General features: G+C 37.5%; 1 protein-coding gene across 4 annotated transcripts in view; it reads right to left on the reverse strand.

The window, feature by feature from the left end:
- Positions 1 to 1972: 1972 nt before the first annotated feature.
- BTBD3 (BTB domain containing 3) overlaps positions 1973 to 13604 on the reverse strand; it is a 36869-nt gene continuing 25237 nt past the window's right edge. The window contains exons 2-5 of one of the 4 annotated variants that reach the window (XM_032295403.1): positions 10005 to 10272; positions 9424 to 9514; positions 8768 to 8886; positions 1973 to 5931 (exon numbers count right to left, since the gene is read on the reverse strand). In XM_032295403.1, the coding sequence (XP_032151294.1) occupies positions 4899 to 5931; positions 8768 to 8886; positions 9424 to 9514; positions 10005 to 10272 (1511 nt within the window). In that variant the 3' untranslated portion in view covers positions 1973 to 4898. Of the gene's footprint in view, positions 5932 to 8767; positions 8887 to 9423; positions 9515 to 10004; positions 10828 to 13604 lie in introns of those variants that run through there. The other 3 variants (XM_032295404.1, XM_032295406.1, XM_032295405.1) reach the window with 3 other exon arrangements.

Raw genomic sequence — 13604 nt, forward strand, 5'->3', positions numbered from 1 at the left:
AAGTTAACATGGAGGCCACTAGTATGACATATCTTTAATTTCTTTCAGGTGTAATTTTACTCTAAAACCATTGAAATAAGAGTTCATTAAATATAAAACTGCCCATCAGTCATAACAAAAAAAATATGCCTTAATTAGAAATAATTTTCTGTACTGTTGTCACATGAAGTGAAAAAGGACATCATCCTTATAACTTTGAACACACACCCACTCTGGTTACTACCAACAGCTTAAAGAGAGATCATTAAGAGCATTAAGGGCCAGTAGTCTAATACATAACTTTCATGATGTCCTACACATAGACGTATTTAAAGTACAGGTTTGACAAAGAGTGGGTTGTTTGGTTTCACTATTTATCTTGAGGTTAGGAACTTTTTAGATGGCAGGGCATAAAACAGCAGCATCTGCTAGTAAAACTGCTGTCCACTGGACACTGAAGTAGACAGGCATGTAAACAATGATCATGAGGATAGGTAGGGTTGGCAAAAATAGGAATTACACCTTCCCTACTGCCCTTCACTTCTCAAAAAAAGGTTTATGAGGCAACGGGGGAGATGCCCACGTTCGGAAAGTGTATCCAAACATTCTTTGGAGACCAGTCTGTAACTGCTAGCGCCTCACACTGCTTGAAGTGCGGCAGGGTTGGCCACAGTCTTCGCTTCTTCACAGGTACCTCCATCTCACCTACCTGGCAATTTCTTAGTTGAGAAACTTTCCACCAGTGTTTATGTTAGTTAAGGAAATAAATGAAGAAATGATTTTTGGAAATTTTCCCTAATATTAGTTTTTTAGAAAAAATATTCTGAAGAGGATAAATGAAGTGCAGAGCAAAGGGAATAGTCAATAAATGTAAATGGCTCTGTAAAAATGTTGAAATGTACTAATGAGGAATCCACAAAGTGTGTTCATCTTCTACTGAAGCACCTCAAAGGCACTCAAAACCCTGCTCTAATAAACACTCAGCCACAGGTTTTCAGAGCTACTGGCTTGTTTTGGCCTCTATATTTTATGCCATTTAGTTCCTCAGGAATGCTTTTCTCCTTTTTTTTCCCCCCCAAGTGTAAACCCATGGCTTTCACAGAGTCAACTGGGAGCAAAGTGTACTCTCTGTGACATGTAGATCCCAAGTCCCAACAGTGAAGGAGGATCGTTCCCAACTGTGTTGCAACAATGAAAATAAACATAGATGGATTAAGTGGCAACAAAGAAGAGATAATGGCTAAGGCTTCCCGGGATTAAAGATCTTTGTAACTCAGATTGTAACTGTGATTGAAGTGATTGAGAATGGGGAGTTCCAGTGCCTTTGTTCTTTGGGAGTAATTCCAAAACTCTTTTGGGCAGGTAAGTTATAGAAACTAAACCCTGCATAAATTAAGTGGTTAAGCAAATATATAAGGTTTCACACTAAACTACAGCAGAAAAGCATCAGGAGCTGCAGAGGAAACAAAAGTGTATGTGCATAGTATGTATGAGTATGTGGATGTGTGTATATATAAATTTTGATATGAAGAAATATAATGTAAAACTACTTGAGCACGTAAAAACTATATTCATAATTCTTTCGAATTCCTAGACTTAAGCTACTGTAACAAAGGAAGCAGCAGCATTGGTCACATCAGAAGCCAGATGTCATTCAGTATTAGCACCCCCTTAGTAAAGGAAGATCTGGATATTTGAGCAACTATAGCTTCAGAACACGGACCAACGACGAATCCATAACAGAAATATAAATGCACCCATTCACGCCCTCTCATTAACTTAACAGGTTTTGAACAATGCAATTGATTAACATATTCACTGTTGGTTAAGCTTTTGCCTCAAATTTTTCCTTCTTTAGAGATCAAAGATATCTGAACACTTAGCAAACAAATGCCTCTGTGAAACCATCTCTGCAAAATGTAGTGGCATCAAAAGTGCCAGAATGAATTTCTGACTATTTCAAGGGAGTGACAAAAACATTAAGGAAAACAAATCTATGAACTAGTTTTATTTTATTTGCATGTAACATGATTATACACATTCAGGTGTCTAACAAGATCTGCACTGTTACATTAAAAATACAGTACAATAACATTTAACATGAGGTACTTCATATTTATATATTTTTTCCTTCATAAATAATGCTGTAAGCTACTAAATTCAAGCACACTGATGCACAAGTGGCCACAGTGTCTTGAATTAGCTGAGCTTATTTAAACACCTTAATAAACAAAAAAGACAGTTCAGTGCAATAATTATGTAGAAATTAGACCATTTATGTGAATACTATTTTAAGATATGCTTAAAGAATATTACATTAGACCTGCTAGCCTAGTTCCCCTTTATCCCCAGGATGAACAACGACAAAGACTGCCAAATACACTGGGGAAAAGCATCTATAGTGTATTCTGCTTACTAAAATTGTGTTTATAGAGTTGCCTGCTTTGTTAGAACACTGGTTTCTAGTTTTAAAAGCTACAAAATCCAAGATTACCAAAGAAAATAAAGCAAGCACATTGGCGTTCATTCCATTTCATTGAAAATGCATAAAGGAGAATAGGTTTTAAAATGTAAAACTTCTTATTCTAAATACAATTTTCAAATTTTACCCACGGCTCTCAGGACCAGCCAATCAGATGGTAGATTTATTTTAAAGTAATAACAATTAACATAAAATTACATTATTCTATACACAGTGTACAGGATTTCACACGACTTTCACCAGCAGCTTGCTAGTCACGTGGCGGCCACTAGCTAACATGGGCAGTGACAGGGAGTGTTAGTGAATGAACGCGCTCTGCACTCTATGACTATCACACTCACCTCAACAATCTGATAGGATGCAATTGGTGTTAAAGTTTCTTCTCCTCTGGCTTAAAAACTAATGCCTTCTAATCAGGCCTACCAACCTGCATCATAGCTATGAGTTACTGAAATGTTTAACCATAATTTAAAAACCAAACTTTTTTGTAGAAGTATGTTTTTTAATAGAAAATGTACCTTTGTATTTCATCAATGCTTTGCCAAACTACCTGTAATCTCCCTATTAAGAAATAATTATAATTTTAGCAAGTTGTCCTGGAAATACTCATCTATCATCACCAGTAACAGCTTTTCATAATCTATGCTAATAGATGTAGGTAATGGCAAGAGTAATTAAAACATTTCCAATAATCCAGTGTTATCCTCCCTCAGGGAAGCCAGCTAAAGGCAACAAGCCCACATCTATAAGGGAAGAAGTGGCCCAGAAGCACAGTGAATAAGTAAGGGCAGTCACTCATGGGCCTTGCTGGGGCCAGCAGGAGGACCATTACTGTCCCACCTCTTATTAGTAAGCAACGTAGAGAGGAGACAGTTCCTGAGCTGGCAAATACACTTGCATGCGCATGAGTGCGCAGGCACACACACACCCCAGGACTAACTCCTGGCTCCAGACAAGCCAGGTTCTGGTTTGCAGAGCAGGAGCAGGAGGCGGCCAGGGACCACACTCTGGGTGGCGGGGGGAAGCCATCTCAGGATCACACTGAGCAGAAAAGCTGCCCAGAAACACATGGACACTTCAACTGGAAATGAACACACTGGACACTGCCAGGGACAGGCACTAAACCAGAACAAGCCAACAGTGAAGGAGAATTTTTTAATAAGCTTTTCCCTCCTTTGTTTACATTATCTGTGGACAAGAGAGCTAGATGTGATGCTGATGTAGTGAATATTAGGTATAATCAAATTTGTCACTCCAGATCATTTTTTATACACCCTGCAGGCATATGTTGGTACTTTTAAGATGGCTAGGGGCCAGATTCTAGCAGTCTAGGAACAGGACAAAATTTAAATTAACAAAGAATATAATATATAATCAAAGTGGATCAGGTAAAGTATATTTCAGATTTTAAAAAATGAACAAAGGTATCTTATTACATTAACATGTAGTGCTACAAAACTAGTTGTTACTCCATTTGTATAAATAACTGTTTGGTCCTCTTTTAATGGGAAAAAAGAAAATAGGAATTCTACACAGTATGACTTATACAAATAAGCAAACAGTGGGGATCAAAAGCTAAGTGGGGAGAAGAGTTTGACTTTTTCAAACTACATATTCTTACGTGCCATCAATTAAATTATTTGTAGTATAAGTCTTTTTTAGGCTTCCTTTTTAAACAGTTTAAATTTGTAGGACTTTAACTTTTTTCTATTGACAAAATTTAATTACTTCTAAAAGAAGTATCTATAATGAAATTTTTTGCCTTCTAAACTAAAAGAATATAAATCTGCTTGTAGAAGTCATGGCCTAAACAAATGCCCAATTCCTTATTTTCCAATTTTACACTGATACTCTGAAGTGTTTAATACCTAACAATCTTATGAATTTAGAATTTTTTTTTAATCCCAGAAGCAACAAATGTAAAAGGAATAAAACAAGAGCCAAACATGACCACTGTCTACTTTCTAAATTACTCATTACAAGGCAAAGGCTTCTTTCAAAATTGTACACTGAGGTTTATCTGTTTCTTTGGGGATGGGGGGAACAGGAGTTCTGTTTAAAAATAACTCATTATCACTTTATTTCTGTTCATCAAATAACATTCAAAAGGAAATTCAATGTGATCTAAAATTATCCTCAGAGGGACAAAACTGAGAGGGTGGTGAAATGCTTGGGAAAGCATACAATATCCCCAGGTATATAGACGCAACTCTAAAACCACTAAAAAGCCTTAGCTCTTTTAAGCATACAGTTAAAAGCGGAATGCTGCATTTTTGCCTGTACATAATTAAAAGGTTAAAAGAAATTAGAACCTGCCTACCGCTTCATTCATTACAAATTACCGGTACTGATCACATATTTGCAGATGAGCTAAGCATCAAGCAAGTTGGAACCAGATGTGCACTTCGGAGCTCACGCTGCTTCAGGAAGTGAGTTTTCAAGCATAGAATATAAGTTCAGGGATCTGCCCTCCTTGTACCCCAGTGCCATTGGTGCTATCTGAGGAGCACTGAAACTGGACAGTCACTTTGCCACACTGAACTTCTGTCATGCCTTCTTGTCCAAAGTAGCTGAGTTCATTGCCATCCAGTATCACACTGGCTGTGTAGAAAGTGTCTGGCTCGATCTGCACTGGGTATTCAAACCATACAGGAAAGGTATTGCTGGACCCATCTGAGAAGTACTTGCTCAAGTTCTGCCCCAGGACAACGCCTTGCCGCTTAAGTTCAATCTTGGCACTATATTCTGCAGAACCACAGCTGGAGCCATACAGCCCAAAGCCAGCAATGAACACTCTTTTATCAACTGCAAACTGGATGCTGTCACAGCGACCCCGATAGCGCCATTGGTTGCTTCGATAGGCACATGACTGGAAACGGTGACAGCGCTGGGGAACCAGGCCTTTGCGGGCTTTACTCACAAACTGCAGCTCAGGCTTTTTGGCTGCAGTATACCAGAGGAAGATGTCGTTGGTCTCATTGAGAGTTAATACTCCGGACTGTGCAGCACCATTTGCAAAATCATCGAGGGCCATTGTGGGTATGCGGATCAGGTAAAGTGCCTTTCCTAGGACCTTGCGTTTATTTTCAATGCTCAACGCTAGATCTTGTCGTTGGCATTCTACTTCAGCCCAGTTGAGAGCTGCTTCAAAAACCACAATTTCTTTGGCATTCAGAGTTTCCCTACGGAGAATACTTTCTAGAGTCTGGAAGTCGATATCGCAGAATCCCTCAGACTTGAGAGCTAACTCAGCCTGGGCATCGATCACCTCCCAGCAACGCTGGGTCAGGTCTGGCTCCTCAAACAGGCAGCTCTGGGAGAGGAGCACACAGGCATTCTTGGCACTCAGGCTGGTCTCCAGGAAATTAACACAGGCTCTGGCAAGGTGAGGGACAATGTACTTTTTGGCAGCATAAAGTGTGGCCAGCACTGTGTCAGCAGCCAAGTCAATTTCATCACAATAGATATATCTGAAAAAAGCACATAACTTGTAAGTGGAATTTTTACAAAATGAGTACATCCAGCAAGAAAAGATACAACCACTTTCAAGTTTGTTCTGAGAACATCATCTTATGTGACAGTTATTACAAACATGTTTGGAGAGCAAAGAAACATCTGAAACATATTAATAATTAGTATTTCAACCCAGTAGTAAAAATTAAAGATATTAACCTTGTGCTACCATTCTAGCCTCTATTTTATAAGCTGCATTCAGTGTCATCTCAACAAAACAGAAGGAATTGAAACTGAAAAAGAACTGCATATTGGAGATAGTCAACATTACCAAAAAAAGTAAAATTCTATTACAAGAATAGTCCTGTTTTAAGAGCAATATATATGGTTTTACTGTGAAATTTTCTTTCTGTATATTCAGATAAAAACAACGCTTTTAATACTATGATGTCAGCAATTATTACATCTTGATGCTTTTGGAGTTTTCCTAAACACAAAATAAAATCTGATATTAAATATTTTTCAAATAGTTCCAAGTTCAGTGGATTATCAAATATGGACTGCAATGCTATCTTCCAGTTAATGTTACATAGAATCCAATAATAAACTTTTTATTTGTTTTTGTTTTTTAAACTCAAAACTCTTCCTTCTACACACATTGCTTCTATCTTCAGAATTAAAGATTACATTATTTCCAGATACACTGAATAAAAGACAAAGTAGGAAAGCTTAAATGTGTATGATTCCTGTGCTTCTGTGAACTGTCCTTACTTCAGGAGATAATATATTTCATGGGATACACTTTTTGGGAGACAGTGACAGTCTCCCAAAGAGGCACGTAAAGGTAGCCATCATCTGCTTCTCTTCTACCTGAGGTCCACAGCTTGTTTATCTTGAGTTTTCCTTTAGTTATTATATTTCACCTTAGTGAAACACATATAACTTAAGAAATTAGCAATAGCTTCTATAAGAAGAAAAAAACACACAAGTATGGCAGTGAGAAAAAATGTCCACAATCACAAATGAAACCTGCCTTTTTGCTTGCAGGAACCTTTCTCTTCTCTGATAGGCTAAGTCACCTACTACTGGCAAGGCCACTTGACAACACACTTGCAGCTCAGTGATGCTCTAACCACGAGCCAGGACCCTGGGGAGGATCCTAGAACATGGTCAGCACTTTCTAGCTTTTACCCTGGAACTCTCAAGGGAGCAGCTGTTCTCTTTTTCTGACAACCCCAGGAACACTGGCTACTCATATTTGATGTAGCAGGTCACCACTTTCCCAACTACAGCATTAGAGCAAATGGCACCTGACTCATTTCTGATCTTATCACTTATCACATGTGAACTGCATGTATCATCTTATAAAGCTATATCAATATATACTACAGGCAATGCATCTGTGGGAAAAGATACTTGTCAAATGATAATCAAATGACTTAGGTGAGATGTAATTCTCTGCCATTCTTGCTTATGTTTCCTAATTATCTATATATCAGGAATGATACAACATTCCTGTTTGACTGCAGTGAAGATAAAATGCTGAACTAGAGCTAGCAATCTCATCAGCAACAGAAAACACTGTCAAAAATACAAAGCTGATTCATGCAATGGGGATCCTTGCAGGTAAAATTAGTTTCTGTACATATATCTCCAAAAGCATACAAAGGTTAAAAGTAGCAGATTAGTTTATATTTTGGTACTTCACATGGTTACTTGCCTTTAATTTCCCTATCTCCCACTGTGAAAGTTCTTATCAGTGACAATTAGATTTCAAAACTGTATTATGAATAAGGAATTAAAAACTTTTAAGTGCTAGAACTAACTATAATACTTATTTTTCAGGAGACAACAAACAATGTATGGCAACATTTTCACCATATGTAGGAGTATTGCCCAACTTGTTGACCCACTGAATATTTTTCAACAAACATTTTACTTATTCAAATGAACCGAAATCCCTAGAGCAAGAGACAACCTTAAAGTTATATACTTCGCCGTGCTAGAATAAAGATTAGGAAAACTTATATAAATATTAATTAGAACAATAATTAAATTTTGATCACTTAATAGGACTACCACATTGTTTAGTACCGTACATGATAAAGAAGCTAATTCTATAACGTGGTTAACATATACTAGAGCCTGCAGAAAACCTACCAGACAGAAAACTATCTTTTTTATAAATACATATCTTACAGTTTCACATGTGAAATGAAAGCTTTTCTGTGTAAAACCATACAAAACTATATGAGACTATCTGTATCTTTCTAGGATCTCCCCTCTAATATCAAATGCAAATACTTTTTACCCTTGAGAAGGAGTGTCTGATTTTATATAAGAGTATGTATATGTATGTGTACACAAAGATCAGATTATTTCAACAGATATTTCATTTGGTCTTAGGAGACAATAACTCTTAGAATACTCAGAAATCTCCCAACTGGTGATATTTAAATAAAGCAAGTAATTTCTGAAATTGTGAAGCAAAAACATTTATCTCTTTAAAGACTTTTTCACACACAATACTTTCAGAGAGAACATGTTCTATTAGATAATGCTAATGCCAGAAAGTTATTTGTCTTTAATCGTAAGTTGTTAAAAATCAGATCACTACACATGCCACTTGCTCCCAAATTCTATGTCAAGGTGTGATTATAAATGCTGCATAATTCCATATGGTTTCCACTGAAAGATAAAGTGTTTTTTTCCAAAAACATTTACAAGGTAAGTAGCACCCTCTTTCTTCATCAGTATTCTTTTCTGTTATGTAGAACTTAAATTTAACTGTGAAACCAGCGGGTACAAATACAGCATAAACAAACTCTTTCCAAACATACAAATGATGCTTACTTCAGCATAGCAAGAAAAGCAGCAGGTTCGACATCTGGTATACGGATTTCATCTTTGTCCTCTGCAAGTTCTCCGTAAAACATCGCATGGAACACAGAGCTCCCAACAGCTAAAACATACTGTGTAGAAAGGGAAATCTTATTTCATACACTAAATTGAAGGCATTTCCAGCAAATCAATTCAGAAAAACAACCCTAGGCAATCAGGTTTACTAGATATAGTGTACCTAAACCCACTGCTTTGAAAAAGCCAAGGTACACAGGGTATCTTGCCACAGAAGCATAAGACCATGCTGCTAATTATCTCAAAGCTTTAAGAGATTAATGCACATGTCCCCTCATTACTAAATACATACAATAAAAGCTTACATAACCGAATTCTAGGAGAAGGGTAAACATATGACTTTCCTAACCTGTCACAACTTCCCATGACTGGAGAGTTAAGAGGGGATGTGTGAGATATAAAGCAGCATAGAAGGAAACAAAGAAAAAATTAAGCGTGGCCAAAGCCCTCTGGAAAGGGTGCACTCTCTCCCTAATCGAGTGAAACATGCACTGCCTGACATCGGCAAGCTGCCCACACCAAGTTCCAGGCTTATGGAGAGGGTCCCTCTTTGTAAACCTCAGGACTAAACCGGTCATGCAGCTGTTGCTTACTTTGTGTCCTGGCAACCGCTGAGTCCCACCTGGTGGCCCAACCACAAAATGTACATCTGCCATCAAATCATTATTGAACATCACCGCATTTCTATAAACAGAGGCAACTCATTAATTCACAGCAGCTTGCATTTTTAATACCCCCTTTCCCCAGCATAGAAAACCTACAAAAGACTTGCAAGCTAAGCAACAGTTCAGTAACTTCAAGGCAAAACAACAAATAAAGGTTCTAACTAAACAACTGTTCGTAATCATTTCAAACACACGGGAAGTAACTAAAGTTTAAAATAAAAGTTACACAAACTTTTAATAAGGCTAAGGACAAATAAAAGGTTCCTATCTTCTATAGTCCATAGGCAACCCAGTCACTTAAACGTTACAGCTTGCAAAAACATTTTTATCTAAGAGGAAAACAGCTGTACTGTTTTGGAAAAGATACAAGGCAATTTTCCATTACCAATAAAAAGCTTCTGGGAAAAGAGGAAACACAGATTTGTGTTAAAATACATTACACATTTTGCAGGAGCAAAAACTTCAACACAGGAAAACTTTTAAAGTAAACAGACTAGTCCGACACTTACCTCTCTCTAATGGTGGGATAAAGACCCTGCCAGTTTGGGGCCGGGATAAGGTTGTTATTACTGAGATTCTGCTGGTGGTACTGCTGGACGCTGGTGCTGCTAGAGTTGGCTGGCTTTTTACGGGGAAATATATCAGCAGCCATCTTCTTCTTTTTAGTCTTCAAGGTAATTATTTCATAACAAACTGGGGGCAACTTGCTGCTGTTGCTACTGCTGCTGCTGGTATTTGCTTTCTTCGAGCTTTTCTTGGACCTGTTCTTTACCGTCTCTGGAAGCATCAAGAAGAAGGTGAGACATTTCATGTTCTTTTCCTTGTCATCTACCATGAGTACAGTGTGTCTCTCTTTGGAGTTAGATATCCCAAATTGATTTGAACATCAAGGAAAAGAGATTAGCCCGAGCTAAGAGGTTAACTGAAACCAGCAAGCTGATATTTTGCGGCTTTTCTCAGCCAGGCAAGGTGACCTTTTCACTATGTTGAATAGAAACTGGCTTTAAGTTTTATCCAGTACTGGGTCTGTTAAATATATCCCCATCATGATTCCTGTTTCTCTTATTTGCTCATAAAAATAACTGTTTCCTAGATCACCTGAAAATCCTACACTGCAAAAATGACAGGCACAGAGCTGTAGCACTTGTTTTCTGAATTAGGTTAGCAAGATGGGCTGGAGCTGCGCGAGTCTGTTCAGCCGGCTGAAGTTGTGTGGTGAATGGATCGGAGGAGAGTAGGTATTACAGCCCTGCAGATGGAGTCAGACAGCCAGTGCTCCGAGCCAATAGCTGAAGTCACCAATCATGATTGGACCAAGCAAAACAGTGACACCTATTGTAGCATGCATAGTTCTGATATTAAAGGAACAGCACTTGCATTCTCTCGTCTGCTGTATATTTAAATAAGATAAACAACATACAAAATATATTTGACAACAGGAAGGGAGGAGTTTATGCCCACAGATTTCTCTTCAGTAGACATACATTATTTCCCCAGTTAAGCAGGATCAATTAACAAAGGGTAGGGACAGATATCTACCCTATTATTTCTACTAAAAATTTTTTTCCCGGCAGCATTTGGTTTCAAATACTTCAAACAAAATCCTCCAGTCTACAAACTGAAAAGGTTGTTAATAGCAAACACATTTATTACACTTTAAAGGCAAAGGACGTTATTTTTCTTTTTCTCAGTCTCTTTGAGTGCAAGTCATACTGAGGCCATGTGTTCAGTTTTCCTCCCAATGTTTTCTAGCTTCTATAATGATCTTTGACAGAAGTCTCAGGTCACAAGATACTGTTAATTAGATTAAGATTATACCAGTACATCTAACTGCACTGATGCATAAGATAAACTCTAGAAGTAAAAATAAGGTTCAAATATAAACAATCTGATGATCAATGTTTAAAGGCTGTAATTCACTAAAAATATTTCAGATGGGGCCCTCTTCAGGATCTCAAAATTCAACTTAACTGTTAAGGCTACATTTAGTCTTATCTTCCTTTTAAAGAATATAATTTACAACTTCTAACACAGAACCAATAACAAGGCTATTCAAAATGATAAGTGTTCTGATTCTACCTAGTTAAAATGCAAGCAGGTTCTCCTGCTTTGCATTAGAAGAATATAAGCTACTATTTGATTTTTATAGATGTGAATCCTTCAACAATTTCTAGAGTTGGTGAGTAAAAAAACACACACACACACACACAAACACCTGCTACAGGTTCTATGCATGCTTATTTATTGTAAAGAGGGACTCAGGAAGAGATTTAGTCTCACCCCTATCTATTTGGATCACTTTCATTTATTCAAAGCATAGCAATCATTTGCTATCCCCCCAGGCAAATGCACCCTTCAGGCCCATAGCCCTCCTTGTTGTAACAACATTTGTCTGAGTAACGACTGCCTGACACAGTGAGTGCTCAGCAAATAAGAGTTAGGACTGTCATTGTTATAATTAATAATCTGCTAAGGCAGTTACCAGAAATCAGTCTTTAAATCCCTAGAACCCTAGAACATTAAATTGAACCAAGAAATATCCTCTTTATTGTTATTATTATTATTCTCAAAACCATTTGCAATGCCTCTGCAAAACATACTCTGTAAGAGAAACAGGGCCTTTAGCACAGTTACCTGTCTCCATTTTAGAAGGATCCTAAAGCGCTGCTTATTTATTATATTCTCAATAGCAGAATTAACATGCACATACATGCAGACACCTCCAAATCACATACACTTTAACACACAAACACTCTAACAAGAGAGGGATCTAGGAACCAGTTTAAAAAGCACATAGAGAAATGCATGAAGAAACAAGTAAGCTTCTATTGATTTAACTATTCAGAATAGGATTAACACTAAAGGATTTCTCTCCTGCTCAACTGCTACTGAACTTCGTGACCAACTCCCTCTCAGGAAAGCCCCCCATGCCAGGTAGGTCTTTTGACTGGGATTAATCTCATAGATATTTCTAACAAATCTAATATCTGGCTTTTCAGGTCAGAAGTAGTCAATTAGAATGGAAAAGGAAACTAGCTGCTTTGAGTCAGACATCCTATTAATTGGTAACTGGATGGAGACAAAATAGAAAAATCATAAAACATAGAAGAACTTAGAAGACTTTGTGATCTTTAATCATTTTGCATATAGCTCAATACCACCAATAAGTCTCCAAAAAACATGGCTCTTACACCACAAGTTAAAGAAAAAAAAAGTAAAGTGCATGCAACAGTTTGAGAAAGAGAATTATGCAATATTTTAGGAAACATTTTCTGAAATTAAAGATTACAGTTATTTAGAAAAATAATTTTTTGTAGAAAATTCTGATAATACTAGTTAAATGAAGTAGTGCTAAATCTGAATCATCCAGAACAGTGCTACAAAGAGGGGCATTATTACTCCAATGTATATGAAGACTGATGAGCATGGCTGTTTAAAATCAAGACAGAAAAATTATCTGACGGCTACTTTTTCTTACCATGGTAAAAAGGCAGGTAATACAGGTTCTTGCTACTGAAAATGTAGTTGAAGGATCAGCAGCAGCATCTAGAGGGAGCCTGTAAGTTACCCAAAATCTCAGCCAGATTCTGGATCAGAATCTGCATTTCATATGGTATCCAAGTTGAAAAAACTTCACATAGATAACTACGGACTACTAGGATCTCTTCCCAATGATCCAGTATCAAATCTGGTGCCATAGGTTGCATTCAACTATCAGGTGAATTGAAAATAATTCAAAATAATTAAATATGGTTTTGACATTAAAAACTTAACAACCCCTTACATCTTGTTCTGAAATTCTGATTAGGCCCCAAATGTCAAATTCTAGGATTGAGGTATGCAGACAGCCAACTGAGAGGGACCAAGATAGCTGACCATTCTCTGGAAAGAAAGCACCAGCCCCGATTATTTTAAAAGATAATGATCGTGATGATTTCAGCTGGAAAAATAAGGGATTAAAAAATGTTGCCGGGCGCGGTGGCTCAAGCCTGTAATCCCAGCACTTTGGGAGGCCGAGGCGGGTGGATCACGAGGTCAAGAGATCGAGACCATCCTGGTCAACATGGTGAAACCCCGTCTCTACTAAAAAAACAAAAAAATTAGCTGGG

Source organism: Sapajus apella, unplaced genomic scaffold (genome assembly GCF_009761245.1).
Source record: "Sapajus apella isolate SASKATOON/1434 unplaced genomic scaffold, GSC_monkey_1.0 scaffold33, whole genome shotgun sequence".
Taxonomy (NCBI): Eukaryota; Metazoa; Chordata; class Mammalia; order Primates; family Cebidae; genus Sapajus; species Sapajus apella.